At 20.9% G+C, this 27,151-nt stretch overlaps 3 protein-coding genes across 7 annotated transcripts in view; 1 reads left to right on the top strand and 2 right to left on the bottom strand.

Moving 5' to 3' along the window:
- Window positions 1–9,575, top strand: part of LOC122508070 (dynamin) — a 49,262-nt gene extending 39,687 nt beyond the window's left edge. For all 3 annotated transcript variants that reach the window (XM_043621162.1, XM_043621164.1, XM_043621163.1), the window contains one exon: window positions 9,247–9,575. In XM_043621162.1, coding sequence (XP_043477097.1) covers window positions 9,247–9,310 — 64 coding nt within the window. In that variant the 3' untranslated portion in view covers window positions 9,311–9,575. The remainder of the gene's footprint in view (window positions 1–9,246) is intronic.
- Window positions 9,576–12,738: 3,163 nt separating this feature from the next.
- On the bottom strand, window positions 12,739–22,064 carry LOC122507982 (1-acyl-sn-glycerol-3-phosphate acyltransferase beta). Of its 2 annotated transcripts, none has more exons than XM_043621023.1 (7): window positions 21,938–22,064; window positions 18,475–18,718; window positions 15,073–15,258; window positions 14,356–14,489; window positions 14,047–14,228; window positions 13,793–13,958; window positions 12,739–13,285 (listed from the first exon to the last, which is right to left on the bottom strand). In XM_043621023.1, the coding sequence occupies exons 3-7, from the start codon at window positions 15,255–15,257 to the stop codon at window positions 13,122–13,124; spliced, it is 831 nt and encodes a 276-aa protein (XP_043476958.1). In that variant the 5' UTR covers window position 15,258; window positions 18,475–18,718; window positions 21,938–22,064; the 3' UTR covers window positions 12,739–13,121. The 2 variants fall into 2 exon arrangements, with proteins under 2 accessions (XP_043476958.1, XP_043476957.1); XM_043621022.1 differs by having other exon boundaries at window positions 18,438–18,718; window positions 21,938–22,062.
- On the bottom strand, window positions 21,938–26,395 carry LOC122507981 (G/T mismatch-specific thymine DNA glycosylase-like). Of its 2 annotated transcripts, none has more exons than XM_043621021.1 (2): window positions 26,272–26,395; window positions 21,938–23,491 (listed from the first exon to the last, which is right to left on the bottom strand). In XM_043621021.1, the coding sequence occupies exon 2, from the start codon at window positions 23,478–23,480 to the stop codon at window positions 22,392–22,394; it is 1,089 nt and encodes a 362-aa protein (XP_043476956.1). In that variant the 5' UTR covers window positions 23,481–23,491; window positions 26,272–26,395; the 3' UTR covers window positions 21,938–22,391. The 2 variants fall into 2 exon arrangements, with proteins under 2 accessions (XP_043476956.1, XP_043476954.1); XM_043621019.1 differs by lacking the exon at window positions 26,272–26,395 and adding an exon at window positions 25,104–25,161.
- Window positions 26,396–27,151: the final 756 nt, after the last annotated feature.

Below are 27,151 nucleotides of genomic sequence, written 5' to 3' on the forward strand. Positions count from 1 at the left end.
CTCTCTAAAGACGCATGCGCATGGACGATGCATCAGCGCGCTTGCGCTAAAAACAAGGACAACAGAGAGGACGTTAAATACACTCGCTGTCTCTTTCCATTTCTCTCAAAGTTATCTTTCTTCGTAGTGAGTCTCACATCTAAAATTTTGTTTTTTAATTTCGAATTGTTTTTCAAATTTTTTTCTAGTTATTTTAATTCTATAATTAATTTTTAGATAAATTTAAAAAAAGGATTTTTTTTATCAAAGTTTTATATTTTATTAAAGTAGTGTTTTTATATCAAAAGTTGACAAAATATTATGAAAATAAGAAAGGTGATAAGTTTAAGTTTTATTTTATAAAATGAAAAAGTATTTTTTTGAAACCATCACAATAGGCTTTTTTTCCTACTCGTCAGTTTGTACTCGTAGCGTCAGTCCTTTTAAAAGAAAAAAAAATAACTTGTAAAAATCGGCAGGCCGAAAAAAATATAAATATATTAATTCTCCTTTGCATATACATATATAAATAACTTACTTTGTACATAATATATATATAAAAAATATATAAAGTCTCAAATTTATTGTAACAATATTTAAAGATAAAAAATTTAAGTTACCAACTTTATAGGACTGACGATCTCATTAATTTTGAAAATATATTTTAAAAAATCTGTTATCCCTTTTTGAATTTAAAAATTGTGTCACGATCGACTTCCGTTGCGTCTGCGCGCTGGTTGTCATGGTAACGCGTGAGAGTGATAGAGTTGGAAAATTCAATCTACTTCTTTTCTCTCTCTCACTCTTGTACGTTACCATGACAACCTGCGCGCAGGCGCAACAGAAGCGCGTCGATCGTAACACAATTATTTTAAAGTCTTAAAAACTAAATTTAATTCCTAAATTTAATTCCTAATACTGATAAATTAAATTATTGCTAAATAATAAATAGTGAAAAAAAATTTTTTTAAAACGATTTATTGTGTTTTATAATACTCAATGAAAAAGCGCGCATCAATCAGTGACAATTTGCAAAGCGTTCGATTTGTAGAAATAAAAAGATTTTTTTTTCGTTTTTGCATATATATGGATAATTGTATAAAAAAAAATATATGCAAAAAATTTATTATTATTATTATATAAAAAAAAGAAATCTGGAAATGTGTAAAAGAGAGTAGAGACGAAAGTTTTGAGCAGATATATGAAAACTTGTATGCAGCCACAAGTGGTATTATTGTGTAAAACATATGTTATTGTACAGTGTAAACGTGTATATCTAGCCATTAAAATTGCACTGTAACGCCCTATAAATAATTTTAACGTAAGAAAAGTTTAAAAAAAAATTAAGAAAATTAAGTATTAAGGAAACTAATTTATATAATAAGTCGATCTAAATCATTCGTAGAAAGTTCGTGTCTCATGTTTTCGTAGGATTGTTTAGCACACATTACTTTCGGTTAAGGTAGCTTCGATTATTGTTAATATTGTTAATGTTATTATTAATATTATTATAGTATTATTACTAATGTTACTAATTTTAATATTAATATTATTAGTATTATTATTATTACTAATATTATTATTAATATTATTAATAATAATTTTGTTATTATTATTATTATTAAAATTACTGTTAGTGTGCGACGCGTTCCGAAGAAAGGCACGTAAGAAGAAAAAAATTTGAAGGTTATGTTTGTATTATTTTTAGCTCAATTTTTTGTTTCTGTTTACTTTTTTTTAAACAAAAATTAGTTTTTATCGAATGTTTTTGATGTAAAGAGAATTTAAAGTCCAATTGTTTGTGTTAATATTAACATCTTTTTGTGTATTTTTATTCCAAAAATTACAAACATAACCTAAAAATTTGTCGCTTAGGCAACTTTTTTCGGAGCTTGTTACATATTATTAAAATATTATAATATTATTATTGAAAAAGTATAATATTATTATTAAAATATTATAATATTATTATAATTATTATTAATATTATTATTATTATTAAACGGGTAATTATCACGAAGGATACATATTATTAAATTAGAAAAATCGTTGTAAAAGTAATTCCTCCATTTTTTTGCGAAAATTTTTTATTATTCCTGAGTTTAATTTAATTCTATCTTTTTTTTTAATTGTAAATTTTAGTAAATATTAATTATTCATTAATAATTATTATTAAAAAAAAAAAAAAAAAAAAAAAAAAAAAAAAAAAAAAAAAAAAATCTGCTTTTTTAATTAATAATATTAATGAAACTAAATTTTATTTTATCATTCCTGTAATTTTAATTTATTATTTCAATTTAATTATTAAAATTGTAGAATTAAATTTTTCCAATTTTTTTTATTGAAGAGAAATTAAATATTAAAAAAGAGCATTGAATTTAAAGAGCGGAAAAAATGGAGGAATAACTTCTGGGGATCTTATTTCTAAAAAGAGCATATCAATTAGGCGGAAATTAGCACACCAATTATGTTCATCCGCTTCAACTTTTAAATGTCCACTGTTTAATAAGAAAATTTAGTACGAAATTTTTTATCCACCAGTGCATTAACATTTAAATGAAGAAAAACATTTTTTAGCTAATTTATTTACAACAACAATAACAAAAAAAAAATAAATATATATATATATTGGAATCATCAATATTTTTCCAATTAAAAAATAATATTTGCAAATTTCTCAACTTTCAAAAAAAGTAAAAAGAAAAAAAAATGCCAAAAAAAAAAGAAAATAAAGTTTCACGAAAAATTTCAAATGAAATAAATACTTGAATGTTTCCTATAGTATAAAATTCGGAAGTAATTTTTAAAATATATTGAATAATTAAAAGAAAAAAAAATTCATTGTAGAAAATTTTTCCTGCAGAAATGTTTTACGGCGGGAAAATATTAAGATTTTTAAAAACTTGAGATGTTTTTTTGTATATAAATATAAATATAATTATAATTATAATAGCCGTATATTCGCAAGTCAATTATAACATTTTCGTAAAAGAATTTTTTATTTTTCAATATTATTTTCACCTGGAAAAAAAAGACTAGATTTTAGAAGAAATTTGTTGAAAATTGTTGTTTGAACATTAGATTTAATTACCTTGCTAATTATGATTTTAATTATTGTTCAAATTAATTTTGAATCAATTAATTTTAAATTGAAATTTAATTTTGAAATTAATTGAGTGACTATAAAGTTGAAGTTGAGAAACACGTAGTCGATGAATTTTAGATTTGTAATATTTTGATGAAATCATCAAAGAAAAACGCTTTTTGAAAAGTGGAAAAAAAAAGTTAAAATGGATTGAACTGTTCTTATTGTAATATTAGAGGGAGAGAAGAAGAGAAAGAGGGAGAGAAAAATAGGAGAATTAAATAAAAGGAACAATTATAAATGAGAGAAAAAAAATAGATTTGCTATTTTTAAAATGAAGCAATTCACAAATAATTAAAAAAAAAAACACTCACACACAGAGCAACATCGAAGAAATTTAAAGGATGGATAATAGTTTTTAAGTACATCACTGGACACATTTGCAGATATGCTTCCATTTTAAGCCTTACTTAGAAAAATTCTAGAAATTGTATCTTACTATGCTTTGCGTTGAACTATAAAAAAAAAAATGAAAAACAAAAATTTCGACTGTATATCAATGAGAGTCTACGAGATAAAAATTGTTACCGCACAGTCTCATTTTCATCCTTTGTTTTTTTTTTTTTGCAAATAATGAGCGAAATTAATATTTGTAAATAATTTTTTCCTTTTTGAAAAAAAAGTAGTTGAAAAAAAATTTCAATCGAAATTGGAGAGAAAAAGAAAAAAAGAATCCGATTTTAATTTCTAAATAATAAACCTATATTAATTTTTTCCAAAGATTAAAAATTATTTACAAATAATAAATGAATGAAAGAATAATTTAAAAGCTACTCGTTGGCATCTAAAGTTATAAAATTAGAGTCTAGAAATTTCTCGTTGATATTTTTCGTTAAAAAAATAATCTGTATAGATTTTTTTGTTTTTGAATTTTTGGTCGATAAGTAAATAAATAAAAATATATTATATATAAATATATATATAGACTTCGTAATTCTGTAATTTGTGATGATCAATCGACAAAGTGCAGAATTAAAGTTGAGATTTTCGCATTAAAAAAAAAGAGAGAAAAAAAAGATTATGATGGCAAGAGAGTTCCGAGGATCAAACTTATAATAGACCTTAATATTAATATTATTAAATGAAATTTAAAAAGAAAAAAAAAAAGAAGAAAGGATGTGAAAAAAAATAATATTGAGTATTGCTTTGGCGAGCAATGTGTTTTAATGTGAAAAACGACTTTATGGTCGTGAATGTTTTGTGCGAGTTCTACACACACACGTGCGCACCCATAATGCAAAAAAAAAAAAAATGTTTATTGCAATATAAATGTGTAAATACATTGTAAAAAGAAAGTCGAATTTTGCCGAATTATCGAATTTATTATTATATTTTGGAGGAAAAAAAGAACCAAATGGAAATTTGAGATTTAAAATCGACGAGTATATTTTTTTTTGTATAAGTAATTTATTGAATATACTTTTTTTGATTGCAATTATAAATTTAATTAATAATTGTACTTGTAAGTATAATTAATTAATTATACTTTTAATTAATTGTAAATTAATTAAATATAAATATGATAAAATATATTAAATTAATAAAATATATTCAATAAATTAATTAAATATTTTTGAAAATGAAGTAAATTAACGGAAATTTTTTATTTAAATGAAATATATTTGATAAATTAATGAAAATTTTTATTAGTTGAAATTTTGATAAATTAATAAAAAATTTCAATTAAAATAAAATATATTTGTTAAATTAATGGAAATTTTTATTTTAAACGAAATATTTTTGATAAATTTAATGAAAATTTTATCATTAAAATGAAATATATTTGATAAATTAATGAAAATTTTTATTAGTTGAAATTTTGAGAAATTATTGAAAATTTTTTATTAAAGTGAAATATATTTTATAAATTAATGGAAATTTTGAATTAAACCAAATGTATTTTGTAAATTTAATGGAAATTTTTAATTAAATTAAAACATATTTAACAAATTTAATAAAATTTTTATTAGTTGAAATATTGTTGAAAAATTAATGCAAATTTTTTATTAAAAAATTAAATATATTTGATAAGTGAATGAAAATTTTTAATTAAACTGAAATATATTTGAGCTGCCGGATCAAAAAAATATTCTTCGATCCGGCAGCTCGTTTAATAAATTTAATGGAATTTAAATTTCATTAAATAAATAAATAAAAAAATTTTTTATTAGTTGAAATATATTTGATAAATTAATTAAAAATTATTATTAAGAATAATTAAAATTAAAAATATTGAAAATATTTTTTAAAAAAATATTTTGATTACATAAATAAAAATTTTCAAATTATAAATATTTTATTACAAAACTTTATTAAAAATATTTGATAAATTAATGAAAATTGAAATAAATTCGTCGATTATTGAACAAATTTGGAGAGTTAAGTAAATAATAAGAATTGAACACGACTTTCTTTTTACTGTGTGTGGGAATAAAATGTTATATAGAAGATATTATATCTGAATAAGAATAACGATAAAGTACAATACCATTTTGTTGCTCGAACTTGTTGACACGCATTTCCGCCAAAAATAAAAAAAATTTCATTTTTAATCTCCGTAAATCGATGAAAATTTTCTTCTTTGTCAACAATATTATTGACAAAAATTTTAGTGTTGAATTTAATAAATAATTCATAATCAATAATTAAATGAAATTAAATATAATATCAAAATATTAGTGTTGAAAAAAATATATTTGTCGCGAAATGTGTGCCCGAGTTCTGCTCTTCTTTATTGTTAATTTTGTCTTTTGAAAAAAACCTCAATTTTTATTTTTCGGCGAGCGAAGAATTATTACTTTTTTTTTAGTTTCCTTTATTGTAAATTATATATATGATTTTCTCTTCTCCATAAATAGTTTTAGAGAAACTAAATTTCCATTTAGAGCAAGGAAAATAGTTTTTGAAAATAATTTTTGTAGTTGCGCGCTTGAAATAATATTTTAATGTTCATTTTCCACGTGGAGATAATTTTTGTAAATTATTTGTTTAATTTTTGTTGAAAACTTTTTCATTTCTTTTTTTTTTTTTTTTTTTTGCGAAAATTGAAGAGAATTTTCAGCTTAGGTATTTTTTTGTTGGGGTTATAAAAATAGTTTTTGTTGCTTTTGTTTGTAAAAGAAAATTTTTGCTGTTATACTTTTTCTTGCTTTACTTTGCTTTTATTGTTTTTAATCATTTTCTTTGTTTTTTCATTGTTTTGTGAAAATAATTTCATTTATGGAAATTTTTTGAATATCTGTAATAATTGTAGATAAATTATTAATTTATAAATAAATTATTATATAATTTTTCATGAATGAATTATTATTATATAATTTTTTATAAATAAATTATTAATGTATTTATAATTATCGTATTATTTTTGAAAATGTCGAAAGAAATTTTTACTGAAATTATTTTCACGCTGTTTTTTATTTTCTTTCTTTTTCTCTGTTTTTCATTATGCCTTGAAAATAATTTCATTTGGAAATTTCTGAATATTTATTTATAGTTCTATTTATACACTGACAAAAATTTGATTCAATTATAATTAAAAATTAATGAATTGTTTATTATCAATTAAATATTTATTTGAATCGAATAATTTTTAATCAATCAGATAAATTTGAATCAATTAATTATTTTGAACCAATGATTTCGGTATTTGAAGAAAATTTACAAGAGTAAAAATTATTTGACGTTCAAAATATTTATTTGAAAATAGACTTTGAATCGAGTGAAAAAATATTTAAATTGAAATTTGAAAATATTTGTGAATTAAATTTTTTTTCAGTGTGTTTATTGCATTTTTAATTATTATTGTATTTTCAAAAAAGTTCATAGAAATTTTTTTTTTGAACTGAAATTATTTTCACGCTACATTTATAATAGTAATTGTGGAAAAAAATCAATTTAATTAAAAAAAATGTGAAATGATTAAAATTTTAATGAATGAAGTAAGTTTCTTGTTTGTAATATTGTTATTGATTCATCGTTTCGTGGAATGAATATTTTTTCTATTCATCATCATTTTTCTAATCATTCTTTTGATTTCTACCTTTGAGAGTTGCGACGTTCTTCTCTTTCATAATTTAATAATTATCTTAATCATTTTTCTTTCAGTTCTTCTTATTTATAAAAATGCATGCATTCATATTCGCTGTGTAGTAGAAATTATCACGTTTTTTTTTGCCTTTTTACTTTGTATTTTTCACTATAATAATAATTATTATTTCAGAAAACAATTATCATTAACAGAAAATAATTATTATTAACATAAAAGTTATTGACGGAATAAAATTATAATTGACAGAAATGAATTTTTATTGACAGTAAAAAATTATAATTGACAAAAAAACAATTAAAATTGACGGGAAAAAATTATAATTGACAGAAAAAATTATAATTCGCAGAAGGAAATTGCAATTGAGAGAAAATAATTATAATTGTCATAAAAAAATTGTAATTGACAAAAAACCATCATAATTGACGGAAAAAAAATTATAATTGCCAAAAAGCATATAATTGACAGAAAAAAATTATAAAATTGACAGAAAAAAATTTTAATTGACGGAAAATAATTATAATTGTCATGAAAAAATTTTTATTGACGGAAAAAAATTATAATTGACAGAAATGAAGTTTTATTGACAGAAAAAAATTATAAGCGACAAAAAAACAAACATAATTGACAGAAAAAACTTGTAATTGACAGAAAACAATTACAATTGACAGAAAAGAATTTTCATTGACAGTAAAAAATTATAATTGACAAAAAACAATTATTATAATTGACGAAAAAATATTGTAATTGACAAAAAAGAAATATAATTGACAGAAAAAACTTGTAATTGACATAAAACAATTATAATTGACAGAAGTGAATTTTTATTGACAGAAAAAAATATAATAATTGACAAAAAACAATTATAATTGACGAAAAAATATTGTAATTGACAAAAAAGAAATATAATTGACAGAAAACAATTATAATTGACAGAAAAGAATTTTTATTAACAGAAGAAATTTTTGGTGAAGTCAAAAAAAATGTTGTCTCTTTAAACAAAAATTGGCAATGAGTTTATTAACAAAATTAAAAATATTTTTACAAAATATCAACAACAACAACAAAAAAAACGTGAAAATTTCTAAATATTTTTTATTTACTAATCATTTTTACAGGCTTTTTTAACACACATCAAGCATATTTTCTAATATTAAAATTTATTATTTCTATATATAAATAAACAAATTCTCAAACAAATTCCTTTTTAAAAAAAAAAGAATTTAATCAATTTTTACTTTTCCATACTTCATGAGATATACTCGAGGTTTGTCAGAAAATATTTTTTGCAATTGTCTCACAAACTTTTATTTCATTTGAATTTGCAAATAATTACATTTTAGTTGAAAATTTAATTAATTTATTAATTTTAATTTATAAACTACAAATTAAAATAAAATAGTTTGAATAGAATTTTTTTTCTATTTGTAATTAATAATTTAAATTTTTGCAAATTTGTTTTTATTTTTTTTTTAATTGAGTGTTTTTATTAGAGTCAATAATAATTAAGAGTTAATTTAATTAATTAAATTAAGATTAATTTAGTTTATTTAATTCATTCAATTAGTGTTAATTTAATTCATTTAATTATAATTAATTTAATTAGAGTTCATTTAATTATAATTAATTTAATTAGAGTTCATTATTTTAATTAAAGTTAATTTAATTAGAGTTCATTAAATGAAAGTTAATTTAACTAGAGAGAAGAATTAATTTTTAATAAAGAGAAATATTAAAGAAAAAAGAAAAAGAAAAATATGGAAAGTATTTTAAGTAATGAAATTGAAATGAAAATATTAAAAAAAATAATAAAATTAAAAGTAGATATGAAAAATATTAAAAAATAAAAAGGAAAAAATAATATGGAAAGTATAATATAATTTTAAATAATGAAATTGAGATGAAAATGAAAATATTAAAAGTAGTAAAGAATAATAATTAAAAAGGAAGATGAAAATTTATTTCGAAACTAATTAATTAATTTACAAATAAAATTTATTTTCGCTTTCTAATTTAACAATTAAAAGCATTTTGGTCGTTGAGAATATGAAAATTTATAAATTTGTCTATTTTGTAGGCGTCCTGTACCCACTATTCCTCCCCGAATTCCTGACAGACCGTATTCTGGACGACTTAATTGAGCTAGAAACCTCAATTCCTGTGTGCACCGACTGTACCTGCGACGATAAATTTTTGTCGTGGAAATAAAAAACAAAAAAAAAGAGTTGCCGGATATTCCAGCCAAGGAGGTTTTTTTTCCGAGAGACATCAGCCTCCACACAAGTCCAGGTGAATTTTCTGATGCTTAGAGAAGATGAGATGGAATCGAAGAAGAATGGATGAGAGAAAAAAAAAGGCACGTGATAGAAAATGCGAGATTATAAATGGTAAAAAAAAAAAAGAAAAGGACCGTACAAGTTTTGAAAAACAAAAATTTTTCCTTCCTTGTACTCGACTTTTTTCTCTTTGTTATATAATTTTTTTTTTTTTATTTATAAGACGGTACAATATTTTAACAGCCTCTATAAAAGTATTAGAAAATAAAACTCGTATTTGCCTCACGAGTCGATGATGAGAATCTTTTCATTGAATGAAAAATTAAATAGGAGTGAGTACCGTGGCTGTTGAATCGATTTTCTAAATAAAATTTTACTGTGATTTAAATTGAAATTGAATCGAAATTGAATTTGCTTACAAAGCACATTTTTTTCCGAATCAAAAAAAAAAAAAAAAAAATTTTGAGAATATGAACTTTCTTTCATATAATTTTTCTTACCGTCCAATTTTTTTTTTTTTTTTTTGATAACTTAACGAAAATAAAAAGGTCTTTAGAAAATTTTTCTTTTCCTTTTTTTTTAAATAGACAAGAAACCTTAATCAGTATTTTAATGATTATACAGCCACTCTCGCTCGTTGAAAGTGAGAGAGAAAGATTAATTTTGTAACTGGAAAAACTAAAGCATAGAAGACAACCCAATTACCTCGATGATCATTGAAGAGTTAATAACTTTTCTGAGACATTTTATATAATGTATATTTGTATTTCGAATTATTCGTGATAATGGGCATAAATTGATGATAATTTCACCTCCAAAACCCCCTTTTCCCCCCCCTTTGTGTAAAACTTTCGTCTTCGAAAAATTTCTGTAAATTATCTGTAGAATATTTAATTTTGAAAGCGCGATTTTTCAAAGAAAAAAAAAATTTACAGTAATTTTTCGTAAAGGTTTACTATAATGGTAGAAATAAATAAGAAAACAACGAATTATTCTTAAAAATCCGATTCGCTTGATATTAACTGTATATATATATTCCTGAAAATTACTCGTCTGATCAGATTTTTTTTATTTCCCATAATTCATTGTTGTAATTTTTTTTTGTAATATTTATAATATTGAGGTGAATCGGGTAAGAAAAAATGATTCATTAACGAGCAACAATGCTAATTGTACATAAAAAAATGAAAATAGTATTTTGACATAAAAGGGACTTAAAAACTGTTTTCTATAAAAAAAAAAGAAATTTACCAATTTTTTGCAGAATATTTTTAAGTCTCATAATTCAGAGTGAATGAATTTTAGGTTTAATTTTTTCCTACATTTTTATTTTTGCCAGTATGCAAAAAAAAAAAAAATTCTGTTTTTTTTTTGAGAGACTTGGAATGTAAATAATATATCTTTAAAAAAAAAAAGAAAAACGTAGAGTGAAGAAAATAAATAATTTAATAACAATTATATTAAACCGAAGATATTTATCATTTTTCCTGAAAAATTTATAAACTAAAAAATTAATTAATTTATTGTTTAATAAATTATTGCTGAAATAATAAATTAATAAATTATTTATAAATTAAGAAATTAATGAATGAATTATGAATGAATAAATAATTAATACTTGATAACAATTAAAATATATATTTATTTAAATATAAACAGTATTTTTTTTATCTAAAATCGAGAAGTACAGCAAAAATATTTTTAGTTCAAAAAATTTTTTCTTTAAATGTTTCCAGTGCAAAAGATATGTTTTGTCGATTTTGTGCAATTTTTTTTTCTCACTTATGAGAAAAAGTTATTTATACAATATATTAATTTTTACATTTATTATCTAAAAGTATTACTTTTAGGATGATAAAAATTCGATTATATTTACAAATTGCATGAAGGTGATTGATATGATTCGTATTTTACAGTAAATGATTTTTTTCGTGGATATAAAAATAGATTTTTTTAAAATATTTAAAACAATTATTGCAATTCAATTATCGTGGATATTAGGAAAAAAACTTCTCCATTATTCAATGAGAATAAATTTTCTTTCTGAAAAATCTTCTTTCAACGTAAATTTAGAAATAAATATATATGTTTTTATAATTTTCTATATTATTTTTTTTTTTTTTTCCAGTTCCTAAAGTTCTCGACGTTCAAATGAGCAAAATTCATTAATTTTTCCTACAAATTAAAAATTTTATCACCGTAATTTTGCCGTAATTAATTTTTCGTTAAAAAAATAAAAGATAATTGATTATAAAGCTAATTTAGATTTTTAATTTGTTATGACAATCAGAACAAAATTTATTTATATTTAAATAAATAAATAACAAAAAAGTAACTTATAAAAATGAAATTAAAATATTTTTAATAGACAATATTTTGTTCACGTTTAAAAAAAATTTATAAAGTTAATTTAGTCTTTAGTTCTTATTACAATCAGTAATAAAAATATTTTGTTCGCATTAAAAAAAATTAATTATAAAGCTAATTTAGTTTTTTAATTTTTACTACCATCAGTAATAAACGAAAATATTTCGTTAACGTTTAAAAAAAATGAAATAAAATTAATTTAGATTTTTCATTTTTATTACAATGAAAATATTTATAATAAAACATATTTTTTTCACGTTTAAAAAAATTAATTATAAACTTAATTTAGTTTTTTAATTTTTATTATAATCAAAAATATTTTTAGTAAAAAATATTTCGTTTATTTGAACGTTTAAAACTTATTGAATTATTTCTATTGTATTTTTAAATTTAATGTTGAAATTAAAGTATTTTTTTCGCTATTTTTTTTTAATGACCTCTCATTGAATAAGTTTTTCTTTGACCTACAATAAATAGTTGTGAAAAAATGGACATTAAGAGTTCAATGATATTTGTAAAAAATGTGAGAAGTAGAAAAATTCAGTAGAAGAATTAAGAAAGTGGAAATTATTGGAAGTGGAAATTATTTTGCAGAAAATGGAAAAAATTATTTGCGAAAATAGTTTCTTACGGAAGGAAATTGAAAAAGAATTTATCGTTTTTTTAATTGACCGTTTAAATTGAAAATTTAATTAATAATCTTTTCTTTAAATTCACTAATTTAAATAAAAGTTGGAAAATATTTAATATATAAATTAACAAATTTAAATAAAAGACTGTTAATTAAATTTAACAATAAAATTTAAATTAAATTTTTTTTAACAATAAAATTTTAATTAAATTTATTTTAACAATAAAATTTTAATTAAATTAAATTTGAAAAAATAATTTTAATTAAATTAAATTTGAGAATAAAATTTGTTTAGCTATCTTTGTCACAAGATTATTAAAAATCACAGAATTCTTCATTTTTCTTTAGAAAAAATTGAATTAACTTCTTCTTTTCAAGAAGAAATACTTTCTTTCTGTATTAATTTAAATTTTTTCCGAAAAACATTTTTCTTTCTAAGAAAGAAATTTCGATGTTAAATATTTTTTTTCTAATATGGATAAATACCTTTTTTTTCTTAAATTGGCAGTTTAACATCGATGAATGAGCAGGAATTTAGGCAAAGATCTGCCAATATCACAAAAAATTTCACTTTTTCTTTCAAAAAGAGATTGTGCGAGATAATTATTTTCAAAAATATTTTGATGTTTCTTGGAATTTTTGTGTCTTAAGTTTTCTTTTTCAAAAATTTTTCTTCATTTACTCGACTTTCAAATTTTCAATGTGTTCTGTAATTACTTCCTGTGTCGATTGTTTGAAAGCTGTGTTCATTGTTTCGTACGTTTTTTCTATTAATTGAGGTAGATCGTCTTTTGTGAGATTAGTCGTTGAAATTGCGGGAAGAATCGTAATGTAGCTTTTCCCTGAAAACAAAAATTGAATTTTATACTTTTTTTCAGCAAGTGTTGAAATATTAAACAAAATTAATTTTTCTTTCATTAAAAATTTATCATAATGAGAAAATCAGTTTTTGAAAATGTTTTGAAAATAATTTTTATAAATAGATTCTCTAAATAATTTTTTTAAATAAATTCTATAAATAATTTTTATAAATAAATGCTCTAAATAATTTTTATAAATAAATTCTCTGAAAATTCCTGAAATTCCTGAAAATTATTTTTTAAATTCTCTAAATAATTTTTAATAAATAAATTCTCTAAATAGTTTCATGTTAAATATTTGTTCGTAAAAGGAGAATTTCTCATTAAAAAAAGATAAAAGAAAATAATTTCTATAAACTTGATAAATTCATATTTAATTATTTAGTTGAAAAAAACTTCTCTTCGATTAAAAAAAATAATTATTTGTTCTCTTCGATAAAAAATAGATGAAAGAAAATTATTTTTTTTCAAATAATAAAGAAAATATACCGGAATCGAATTTTTTTGATTTATCGTTTAAATAGTAATATTTCGAAACGACGACTGGTTGTATTGGAACTTGAGAAGCAATTGCAACGTGAAATCCTCCTTTCTTGAATGGAAGCAGAGTCGTTGAGGAATGTCTCTTTCCTTCAGGAAACATGAGAACTTTTGCCTGAAAATAAAAAAAAACCCAGAAAATAACACTTTTCTTTTCAAAAATATTCAAAAATAATAATTAAATTTCTTTTTTCCTAAATTACCCGTCTTGCTTTGATAATTTCAGCAGTTGAATTAAGAGTGGAATGTGATTCAGCGCCTTTAACACGATCAATAAATATTGTGCCCCAAAGCCACGAGGCTAATCCAAATGTTCCCAAATAGAGAACTTGTTTCTTCGAAATCACAGTGCAACGTTCAAGAACGGGCCAAAGTTCAGCCAATACTGTAAATATTTTTTTTCTCAAAAAAAACTTTACGAATTTTATTTTCTTTCACAATTATTACTTATTTATGTAAAAATATGATAATTTTCAAATATTTATAGGTTCGAAAAAAAGAAATGAACTCACCGCAAAGATCCAAGGAACTTTGATGATTGACAAAAACAATGCATCCTGAATCACGAACAATATTTTCTTTCCCACGAATATGAAAATCCATTCCCAGCAATTTTGCTACTTGTCTACATCCCCATGCTGGTATTCTGCAAATAAATATATTTTTGTATTTTTATTTAATTAAAAATATAAATTAAGTACAGACTCTCGATAAATTGAATCTCAAGGGACGAAGAAAAAGTTTTAATTGACGATTTTATTTATCGAATGTTTTTCCAAATTTCCAACCAGAAAACAATTTATTAAGAAAATCAATTACATAATCGAAAATTTAATTTTTAAGGGACAAAGAAAATAATTTTTAATTATCGACGATTTTATTTATCAAATGTTTTTCAAAATTTCCGACTAGAAAACAATTTATTAAAAAAATTCAATTAATCGAAAGTTTAATTATTATTGAGAGTTGAATGAAAAACAGAGTTCGAAAAAAAAATTTAATAATAAAATAATGATTTTATTAGAATAGAATTAATTATATTATTATTTTGTTATTTTAATTAATTTTAATATTATAATATTTTAATTAATTACTTTATTAATTTATTTTTACATAAGAATTGTAAATTTTAATTTATTTCGAAAATTTAATTTAATGTTAGAAAAATTCTGTTATTTGTTGAATAGGTATAAGAATTAATTTTCGAATAAAATTTATTATTCACTCACAATGCGTTTCTCCAGTCGCCTATTTTAATGAACATGAATGGAATACACCATGTCGATGAAATTGCGCTCAATATTATAAAGATGATAAATTTTGCCCGATATCTGGCACCTTCGCTCACTGTGCAAATAATTACCAGAAGAAGAAGCAAAGCGACAATAGCACCACTGCCAGAAACTCCGAGCATCCTGGAAAAAATTTTTCAATAATGGAATAAACTACAATTCATCAGTTAAGTATAATAATAAATTAAATATTTAAGTTACATACATTTTTATTTAAATGATTATTTTACTGGCAAATGTATCAATTATTATTATAAATAATAAAATTCTTCGTAGAAATTCAATTATTTGAAAAAATTTTTAATAAATTTCTCCGACTGAATTTAATTATTTTCCAAAAAAGGTTGATAAAAAATTATTTACAATAATTGAGTTATTATTAATGCCTAGAATTTCAAGAAAATAAATTCTTAGCAAGATTTCAATTGTTTTTAATATTCGATAAAATTTTTTACAATAATTGAATTATTTTCAGTACAATTGCAATAAAATCCCTAGAAAGATTTCAATTATTTTAAAAGAATTTTTGAAATTAAAAAGAATATTATCAGAATTGTTGAAAATAATTGAATTTTTATTAAAACTCTTGAAAATAATTGAATTTAAATAATATTTTTAAAAAATAATTAAAATCTTTCAAGAAATTTAATTGAAATTGTATGGAAAATAATTCAATTAAATTTTGAAAAGTGATTTAAAAAAAACAATTGAATTGTTCAGAAGAATTTTTCGAAATTATTTAATAAAATTTTTCACAAATTAACTAATTTTTTAAAAAATTTATTAAAATTCTTTATAATTAAATTATTTTCTAAAATAATAAAATTCTACGCAGTAATTCAATTATTTTTTAGTAATTTTTAATGAAATTCGCCCCAAGAATTCAATTATTTACAAAATTTTTGAATAAATTCTTTAAAAGAATTGAATTATTTTTAATACAATTTCAATTAAATTTCTGGAAAGATTTTAAGTATTTTTAATAATTAAAATAAACTGTATTATTGTTTTAAAAGTAATTTTAAAAAGTAATTGAATTTTTTCAAAAAAATCCAATTATTCAATTAATTTTTAAAAAATTTGATAAAATTATTTATGATTCAATTATTTTTAAAAACAATTTAATAAAATTATTTACAATTCAATTATATAAAAAAAAATTTGATAAAATTTTTTTAAAATTCAATTAATTTCTAATAAATTTGATAAAATTCTTTAAAATTCAATTATTTTCTATAATAATAAAATTCTACTCAGTAATTCAATTATTTTTAATTGTTTTTAATGAAATTCGCCCCAAGAATTCAATTTATTATTTTCAAAATTTTGTATTAAATTCTTTAAAAGAATTGAATTAATTTGAATACAATTTCAATTAAATTTCTGTAAAGATTCTAAGTACCTATTCTTAATAATTAAAATAAATTTTATTATTGTTTTTAAAAGTAATTTTAAAAAATAATTGAATTGTTTCGAAAAAATCCAATTATTCAATTAATTTTTACAAAATTTGATAAAATTATTTACAATTCAATTAATTTTTTAAAAATATTTTATAATTCAATTAATTTTTAAAAAATTTGATATAATTATTTATAATTCAATTATTTAAAAAAAAAAATTGATAAAATTCTTTATGATTCAATTATTGTCACAAATAATAAAAAAAAAAAAAATTTCAATGTATTTCTAAAAATTTTAATAAATTGTTATTTACATTTTTAAAAATAATCAAAAAGAAACGTTGAGTGTTTCCAAAAAGTTCTTCAAAAAATTCTATTATTTTCAATAATTATTTTCATAATTCGTTACTTTTCAAAATTTTTCATAAAATTTTTCTTCGTAAGAAAATTGAATGTAAAGAAAAAAAAATTATCAAAAAAAATTTTGAAATCAAAAAATCGCAAAAAGAAAAACTAATTTCGAATTACGAACAGACATTTGGAATACAAAAATTACTAATTATAGATTTTTATTTCATTTTTATAAACAAAATTAATTAAAATTTATAATTAACGTTTTTCTACATTTTATAACCATGTTCATTTATCATTAATCAATTTTCGATAACAATATTAAATTACTCCAGAAATAGATTAAAGTTTTTGTTTTAATTTTCCGGAAGAAAAATTTAGAAAAAAAAACTAATCCAGGGACACTTGGATGATGAAATTCCATTACTATATTTATTTAGCTAAATGGAAATTTAATCTTTTTCAATTTCCGAATCATTAAAAATTAAGAAATTTTTGTCTGAATGAGTTTTTCTCGATAACTAGTAATATTTTTCCAAACAAAAAAAAAAGAAGCCAAATTTACTAATGAGCAAGAAAATTTGAAATTCATATAGTTTTAACAGCTAATAAGTCATTACATTTTTTTTAAGAATATTTAATATGTAATTTTCTAAAATTACAATACGCCAATTATGGAAAGACGAAAAAAAAGTTGTAGCACAAAAAAATGTGAAAAATATAAAAATTATAAATTTAAATAAATTAAAGCAATCAGGAGATAATGTTTACATTGAAATAATAATTTTTTTCTGAATAATAAATGAATAATAAATAAATAATAAATATTTTCATGAAATCTTAAATGCTCCGTTAAATGAATTTACAAGGGAAGCAAATTTCCAATTTATTTTTATTTTAAACAAAAAAAAAGAAATGCACAGAAATATGATTGAATGATTAAATAATTTATATAGATAACAATAATATATCAACAATACAAGGTCCAGGCAATCAGTGAGAAATCGTTTTTATTAAAATAGATTCATGGAAATTTTTATTTAGATGACATTTAAAAAAAAAATTGGACAAAGAAATATTTGCAAAAAGAATCTACTACAACTATTTTTTCTTTCTTATTTTTATTTATTTACTTTTGCAATTTTAATAATAGAAATCAAGTAAAGAATAAAATAAACAAGAAAGTTAAAAATTCTCAAGTTTCGTTAAATCAATTATTCATTAGAGAAAAAAAAGTCCAGATTCCAATTATCTATTTTCTCGATTTTTTTATAAAGAAAAATTAAATCTTCAGAAAAAAGCAATTTTTACCAGAATATAAATCTTTTATTAAATTGAATTTCATTTTCGAATTTCTAATTATCTTGAATGATGTAATTATAAAATGATTTCATTGACATAATTAAAATCAAGACTGCCGGCAATAAATAAAAAAAAATAGGAAAATAAAATATATTTGCTTATCAAGAAATAACGTCATATTCGCATTCTCGATAATTTTATATTTAGGATGATTAATAATTCAGGAAAATACTAAAAGATACTCACATTATTAAATAAAAAAAAAATTAACAACAACACCTACGTGTGTATCACTTGAGATTAAAATAAAAATCCAACTGACAATTGCTGTTTAGTCCAGTGATTATAATTTTTCACTGACAAGTGTGTAATGCACGTGTGTATTTATCGAGCGCTTTTGATGGTCGTCTATTTTCGATGAGCATCGTTTATCTCCGTAATTCTGACGTGTTTGAATTTCAAATCTTTTGTAATACATATACTTTTTCTTTCTATTCCTCTCCTCGCAAGTTTTTCTCTTTTTCTTTCTGCAAAAATAGAACAAATTATTATTTCTTTTCATTTTTAATTAGTGAAGAGTAAATAAATTGTGAAATTAAATTTTTTTTTATAGAAAATAAAAAACAAATTTAATAGAAAATAAAAAAAAACAAATTTTATATGAAGATGTTTTGAATGCAAAAATGATCAAAATCGCAGGCCTTGGATCGACTTTCGAGCCAAAAAAATCGCTTTAGTCGATTTAAAACAGAAAAAAAGTTGAAAAAGTCGTTTATTTAATTCAGTGTTGTCACAAAAAATTTTATTTTTTATTTTCCTGATTTCATGCTAAATAAATATTTAAATACTTCTTATTTCTTTTTTCATGGGAAATAAAATTTAAAAATTATATACAATTAAAATATGACCAAAGAATTGAAATTCGGTAAAATCTAAAAAATAATTGAAATTTGGTAAAATCTTTAAAAAATAATTGAAATTTGATAAAATCATTTCAAAATAATTGAGATTTTTAAAAAATGTAATTTTTCGAAAATAATTGATTTTCTAAAACGAATTTTTGTATAATTTAAAAAAAAGTAATTAATTTTTGGAAGAATTTTAATTTACAATTGTGAATATGATTATTTTCTCCAAAATGTTGAAAATGATTCTAAAAAATATTAGTGTTATTTTTTTGTAGGGGAATGTAGTCAAGGTTGGCCTACTGTCTAGGTAGGCCACTCGCGTTTTTTTGTCAAGTTCACTAGCGCCACCTACGCGCATTTTTGTCGAAGCTTGTCTTAGTGAAACCTAACTTTTTGTTCAATTACATTTTCGGAAAATCGAAAATTGTGTTTTCTGTGACGTCGGTACAAAAAAAGCTCAAAAAAAGTTTTGTGCATAATGTGAAAAACCATTAATAAAAGATAAAAAACAAATTGAATCGTCAAGGCAAGTATGCAGAAAATTTGTGGGACTCATGGTTGAAAGGAAAACAAAGTAAAAAATCGAATCCCGAAACGTATTTCTTTATGGTTACAACAATTCGGTAATGTTACTTACTGTCAAGGTCGGCCACTATGTGTTTAAAATGCGCAAAGTTGAGGACGAGCTACTTCATTTGCAAAAACTGCAATTCTGTATAACTCATAATATAATTGATCATCTTATTAATATTTTTATTTAATTTTATTAATATTTTAGTGCAAAACTTTTTTTTATTTATATTTATTTTTTTATATTGTTTATTTTTATTATTTTGTTATTTCATTAAGTTACAAACTGTAAACAATAAAGAATCAATTTTCCGTAACTCCAAACATGTTATTTTATTTTTTAACGATTAATGCCCTTTGAATTTTAAACATGGCCGACCTTGACTGTAATGGCCAACCTGGACTACAAATTTTTTTTTTTTTAAATCTTTATAACTTTTTCATTTTTAAACCTGTCAATTTACTTTGTACAGAAAAAATGTTCCTATTAAACAGGACTTTCCAACCATATACTTCAATTGTCCAAATTCATTTTTAAAAAAAAGTTATAAACAAAAGTCAAAAAGGTGGCCGACCTAGACTATGTTCCCCTATGTATTTGAATTTTCGGAAATATGAAGTCGAAAATATTGAAAATAATAATTGAATTTTAAAAAATTAGAATGACAAAATTCTGAGAATTAGTTTTTTTTCAAAAATATTTTAATATTATTTTTACAACCTAATTTTCATTAATTTTCATTTTTATTAAATTTACACTTGAAGATTTTTCATTACAATTTTTGAGAATTCAATTATTTCCAAAATTTTCAATTAAATTTCTTTTTAAAAATTAATTTTCAAAAATTGTAATAAAATACTTGAAAAAAATGATTTATTTTCAATTAAATTTTACAAAATTTCAATTTTTTCAAAATCTTTTTAATTGTATATTCTGCAACGAAATTTAATTATTTCAAAAATTTTGTTAAAATTCTTTACCATAATATTGATTTATTTTCAATACAATTTCAATAAAATTCCTCGAAAGATAATTATTAATTATTTTAAAAATTGTTAATAAAGTTTTATTTAGATTTTGAAAAGGTATTTAAAAAAACAATTGAATTGTTTCGAAGAATTTTTCGAAACAATTCAATTATTTTCAAAAAAAATTTGATAAAATTTTTTGTAAATCAATTAATTTAAAAAAAAACTTGATAATAATCTTTATATTTCAATTATTTCTTCAAAGAATTCAATTATTTCAAAATTTTTTTTTTAAATTCTTTACAAGAATTGAATAAATTTGAATAAAATTTGTCAAGATTATAAGTATTTTTAATAATGAAAATAAATTTTATTCAAGTTTTTAAAAGTATTTTTAAAAAATAATTGAACAGTTTCGAAAGATTTTTCGAAACAACTCAATTATTCAATTAATTTTTTTAAAATTTGATAAAATTATTTATAATTTAATTTTTTTCTAAATTTTGATAAAATTATTTACAATTCAATTCTTTTTTAAAATGTAATAAAATTCCACGCAGTAATTTAATTATTTTTAATAATTTTTAATGAAAGTCTCTCCAAGAATTCAATTATTTCAAAAATTTTTGATTAAATTCTTTAAAATAATCGAATTATTTTTAATAAAATTTCATTTAAATTTCTGGAAAGATTTAAATTTTTTTTAATAATTAAAACAAATTTTATTAGAATTTCTAAAAATATTTTATTTTATCAAATAATTGAATTGATTTGAAAATTTTTTCGAAACAATTCAATTATTCAATTAACTTTTTAGAAATTTTGATAAAATTATTTATAATTCAATTATTTTCAAACCAATTTCATCAAAATTTTCAATTAAATTTCTTTAAAAGTTAATTTTCAAAAATTTTAATAAAATACTTGAAAAAATGATTTATTTTCAATTAAATTTTACAAAATTTTTAATTTTTCAAAATCTTTTTAATTGTATATTTCAAAAATTTAATTAGAAAAATTATTCAAAAATAACTTTTCAAAGATTTGTCTGTAGTTTTACTTTTTACACTATAAAAATTGATATAAGTTGCATTTTATACTAAAAATAGATAAAAGTCGCATTATTCGAAAATAGTCGAAAAAAGTAAAAAATGTCATAATATCCGAGGTCTGAATTTTTTTTTATAGAAAATAGAAGAAATTAAATTAAATGAAGAATTGAATGTAAAAATTATCAAAATCGAAAAATTGTTTTAATATCGATTGCAATTATAAAATAAATTAAATATTAGTGCTTACAATATTCATTTTTTGTGCAACGAGAATTTATCAGCTTTTGAAGGTCATTTCTTTTCCCAGATTATTCAATTTACTCCTTTTATTTGTCTATTGTATCCTTTTTTTATAGTGAAAAATTCCTTTTTTTATTTTTATTATTCAATTCTAATTAATTTATCTAAAGTTTGATTGGAATTAAATATTTTTTTCCATTTTAATTGTATTTGTTTTGTTTCTAAAATTAAGTTTAAATTAAAATATGTTTCTTTCATAAAAAAGTTAGTCTTAAAGACTTGTTTTCAAATTAAAATTTAATTTCAATGAAAAAAATTTGTAATTTTTAATTTGAAATTTAAATTTGTAATTTTGTATAATAGAATTTAAATTTATTAGAAAATTGTCTAAAGAAATAAAGAAAAATTAAATTTAAAAAAATTTTTTATGAATAAAATCAATTAAAATAAAGGCACATGAACTAAAAATTTTCCTCGTCTGCTTTTCTTTTCTTCGCCTCGACTCTTTGTTTAATTAAACTCAAAAAATCTGAGGAATTTTCTCTTTTTCTGATAATGGGAGACAATTTTTGGAAATTAATTTTATCTCTATTTTTCATTTCAAGTGCTTTTGAAGAATCTCTTAATTTTCCCCCATCGTGATTAATTTCAATTAATTTCTTTCCATTGAGAGAATTATTTTCAATTGATGGTAATTTTTCTATTCCATTGAGACTTTTAATTTCCTTGATGACAAATTCATTACTAACAGAAGAAATGTCGTCGTCAGAATTTTCTGAATTTAACGCCACTTTGTTGACAACTTTCCCACCATTTGAAAATAAAGATTTTTTTCCCCTCCACATTTTTGATGTTTCATTTTTTTCCGTGAAATAAAATTCCTTGCCATTGACATCGTGAATTTCACCTTTTAGAAAGGATAAATATTTTTTCAGTGATAAATAAAATTTTAATTTATCAATCATTCGGGGAAAATTTGAACATCTTGCACTGCTTGATGGAACGACCCAAATTGCAGTATCGTCAATTCTTTCGGGTTGAAGGCCAAAGTAGAAATCGGATTTTCCTGTCTTTGAGGCGAAAACATCGTAAATGCAACGTCCGTTAAATACGGCGATTTTTGGTTTGAATTGTTGTAATTTTTTTCTGATAATTATTGAACCTTGTTTAATTTCAGTTCGAGTTAAATCGGCTGATGATCGCGTGGCTCGATCGACGATATTTGTGAGGCCAATTCCATAATTTAAAAGTTGTTCGTCTTCCTCGAAATTTATAAAGTTTGACACAAGTCCAGATTCGTGGAGGAGTTTGTAAAAATGATTGCCCGGACCAGCGTAATAACGTCCTCGATAAGCGGCAGTGAGACTTGGATTTATTCCAACGAAAACAATGTCCAGGTCCATTTTTAAATAGTCGGGAAGTGGAGGACTATTTTTTTGCACTTCCTCTTCCGTGAGGCCATTGAATCTATTCATTTTTGCCTTTGGCTTTGAGTTAATTTCCGGCAGTGTCCTTTTTTTCAATTTACTCAAAGACAGTGGACGAGCCATTTTTATTTCAACTGAAAGTCAAACATAAGTAATGTCATTAATGAATTTTCTTTTAGAATTGAATTTTTAATAAAATAAATTTTCTTTTAGAATATAATTATTTTCAGAAATCTTAAATTTAAATATTTGTAAAAAATACTCTGTAATAATTCAATTATTGTTATAAATAATAAAATTCTTCGTAAAAAATTCAATTATTTAAAAAAATTGTAATGAATTTCTTCGACTGAATTTAATTATTTAAAAAAAAAAATGTTGATAAAATTATTTTTAATAGAATTTCAATAAAATCCCTAGAAAGATTTCAATTATTTTAAAAGAATTTTTAGTGAAATTCTGCGACAAAATTCAATTATTTCCAAAATATTCGATAAAATTTCTGTACAGATTTGAAGTATTTTTAATAATTCAAAATAAATTTTATTAATGTTTTTAAAAGTGTCTAAGTTTTAAAAATAATTGAATTATTTCGAAAAAATTCAATTAAGTTCAATAAATTTTTTTAAAAATTTGATAAAATTATTTATAATACAATTATTAAAAAAAAATTGATAAAATCATTTACAATTCAATTATTTAAAAAAAATTTGATCAAATTTTTTCATAACTCAATTAATTTCTAAAAAATATGATAAAATTTTCTAAAATTCAATTATTTTCTATAACAATAAAATTCTACGCAGCAATTCAATTATTTTTAATAGTTTTTAATGAAATTCGCCACAAGAATTCAATATTATTTCAAAAATTTGATATTAAATTTTTTAAAAGAATTGAATTAATTTGAATACAATTTCAATTAAATTTCTGTAAAGATTTTAAATATTTTTAATAATTAAAGTAAATTTTATTATTGTTTTTAAAGTCTAATTTTAAATAATAATTGAATTATTTCGAAAAAAATCCAATAATTCAATTAATTTTTAAAAAATTTTGATAAAATTATTTACAATTCAATTATTTTTAAAAAAAATTGATAAAACTATTTATAATTGAATTACTTTTTTTTAACAATTTGATAAAATTCTCTATAATTCAATTATTTTCTAAAATAAAAAAATTCTACGCAGTAACTCAATTATTTTTAACAATTTTTAATAAAATTCTCCCTCAAGAATTCAATTATTTCCAAAATTTTTGATTAAATTCTTTAAAATAATTGAATTTTTTTAATACAAGTTGAATTAAATTTCTGCAAGGATTTTAATTTTTTTTTTTCTTTTAGAATATAAATATAATAAAATAAATTTTCTCTTAGAATAGAATTTATAATAAAATAAATTTTCTCTTAGAATAGAATTTGTAATAAAATAAATTATTTTCTCTCAGTCAAATGCGATGATTATTTCCAATTTAATATCTAAATTGAATTAAAGTTAAAAAATTTATTTAAAATGTCAAATATCTAATTTCAGAAAAATTATTTATTGTTTATAATTATTTGTATTAATTTTGCAAAACGAAAAACGTTCTTTATTGTTTATTAATTATATTTAACAGTAAATTACCTTTTAACTATTAATTAAATTATTTAAATGGCAGTTATTATACCGGTCTCTGATTTTATTTGGTAGTCGGAATCAATATATTGTTTAAATTTAATTTTTACGATTTATACTTTACCTGATTATTTCGATAATTTTCAGTTGTTTTTTTGTCAATAATAATAATGATAATTCTGTGGAAGAAAGGCATAACAGCATAACTGACATTTTTATCAAATTTGAGATAACATCAGATTTGTATATATTTAATATTGCTCTTCAAAGTTCAATAGCTGAAAAATCATTAAAATGGTTATTAATGTAGAAAATAATGGAAAACATAATCGCATAATTGCGTTTTTGACAAAAGGAGACCAGCATAATAACATAACTGCATTCAGCTTAAAAAACAATTGACATAATTAAAAATGAAAATAACCTTTATGAATAAAAACAATAAGAATTTTGTAATAAAATGTTTTCAGTAAAATACATTTTTCGTACTTTAAAATAAATATATTTATTTTAATAAAACTGGAACAAATTTTTTATAGCATAAATTGTGCATTTAATTATGTACTAATTTTTAAGGGTATTTCTATTCTAAAAAATTTTGGAAAGTATTTAAAAAAATAAATTGAAAAATTCTTCAAGTTGAACAGTAAAGTAAATTTTTTCTTCGTTTCAATAAATTAAAAACATTTTATAAAAAATAAATTTTATAACTAAATAAACTCTTATAATTTTTTCTAACGAATTAATAGTTTAATTTGTCTTTGTATGAACAATTTTTTATTATGAAAAATCAAACCAAAATAAATTGTGACATTAAAAGTGTCTGAAGTTGGACTCATATACAATCTGAACTTGCATAACCGCATAAGTGCAATAAAACTCATGATTTCGATGAAAAATTATCAAAATTTATATCAAATCGTGTGTTTTATTAAATGTTATAAAAGAATTTTGAAAATATATTAAATAATAATACTAAATGCAAAAGACCGAACAAATCTGTTAATTTTCTGAATTGACAGAAGTGAGAGAACATTAAAATTAATTTATCTCGAAATCATGACAAATGCAGTTATGCTGTTATGCCTTTCTTCCACAGAATTATGAATATAATTAATCTATTTGTTCGTATTTCGTTCGTTTGTCTCTGACAGCTATTGACATATTTAGAGGTTAGAATCAGAAATGGTTTTTATATTTTATTTATTATTTATATACATTATAAGCATTTAGTATTTACGTTTACGAATAATTAATATTTAAACCTATTATTATTATTTTATTATTATTACCTATTATCTTTCAATATAAAAACAAATTTAAAACTTTATAACCTGCCACCTCTTATTTCGATAATATTTACATATGATTCTAATAAGTTTGCGCGATTCACAGCTCATTTTCATTCAAAATTTGAAAGATTCGTAACAGGAACATAGAATGATGTAAGAAGTGGCACAACTGTCGACCAATCAGAACTCTTCTTTAGATTTATAGTGGAATACGTAAAGTATATAGCCCGCGAAAATTTAAAATATCTTAAGGCAGCACTCTGATTGGTTGATAGACGTGCCACCTCTGTTTGTTTATACTGCTCCTAATACTTACCCCTAGAGTCGAAGGCTAGTTCTAAAGGAGCGTTCTGATTGGTTGACACTATGCCACTTCTCACATCATTCTATATTCCTGTTACGAATATTTCAAATTTTGAATGAAAATGCGCCAGTTATTTCTACAACGTATTAGGAGCTTAAAATAAGAAGTGGCTTGAAAAGTAAATAGTTTATAGGTTAGGAAATCTGTCAAAACAATAATCTGTCAATAATTATGAATGTGTTATGAATAATTAACATATAATTATCATAATTTTTCAAATAGCAAATAAAATGAGAAATAAATATTATATCTTATTTATGAGAAAAAGTGTTTTATTGATGAGAATAACTGTCATTAAATAACTATTACATTAAATTTATGTAATAATTCTTTTAGAAAATTAGAAAAAATGTCGCGACTTTTATTGAAAATAAACTCAAAAATATATAATATTATTTAATAAATTTTTAAAAACAATTGATTAATTACGATTAATTAATATTTGTTTATTGTTTTGCAAAATTCGAGTAAGTAAATGCAGAGTCGCAACTTTAAGATATAACCTCAAAAATGCAA

The sequence above is a fragment of the Leptopilina heterotoma genome, unplaced genomic scaffold (genome assembly GCF_015476425.1).
Source record: "Leptopilina heterotoma isolate Lh14 unplaced genomic scaffold, ASM1547642v1 Lhet_52, whole genome shotgun sequence".
In the NCBI taxonomy this organism is placed as follows: Eukaryota; Metazoa; Arthropoda; class Insecta; order Hymenoptera; family Figitidae; genus Leptopilina; species Leptopilina heterotoma.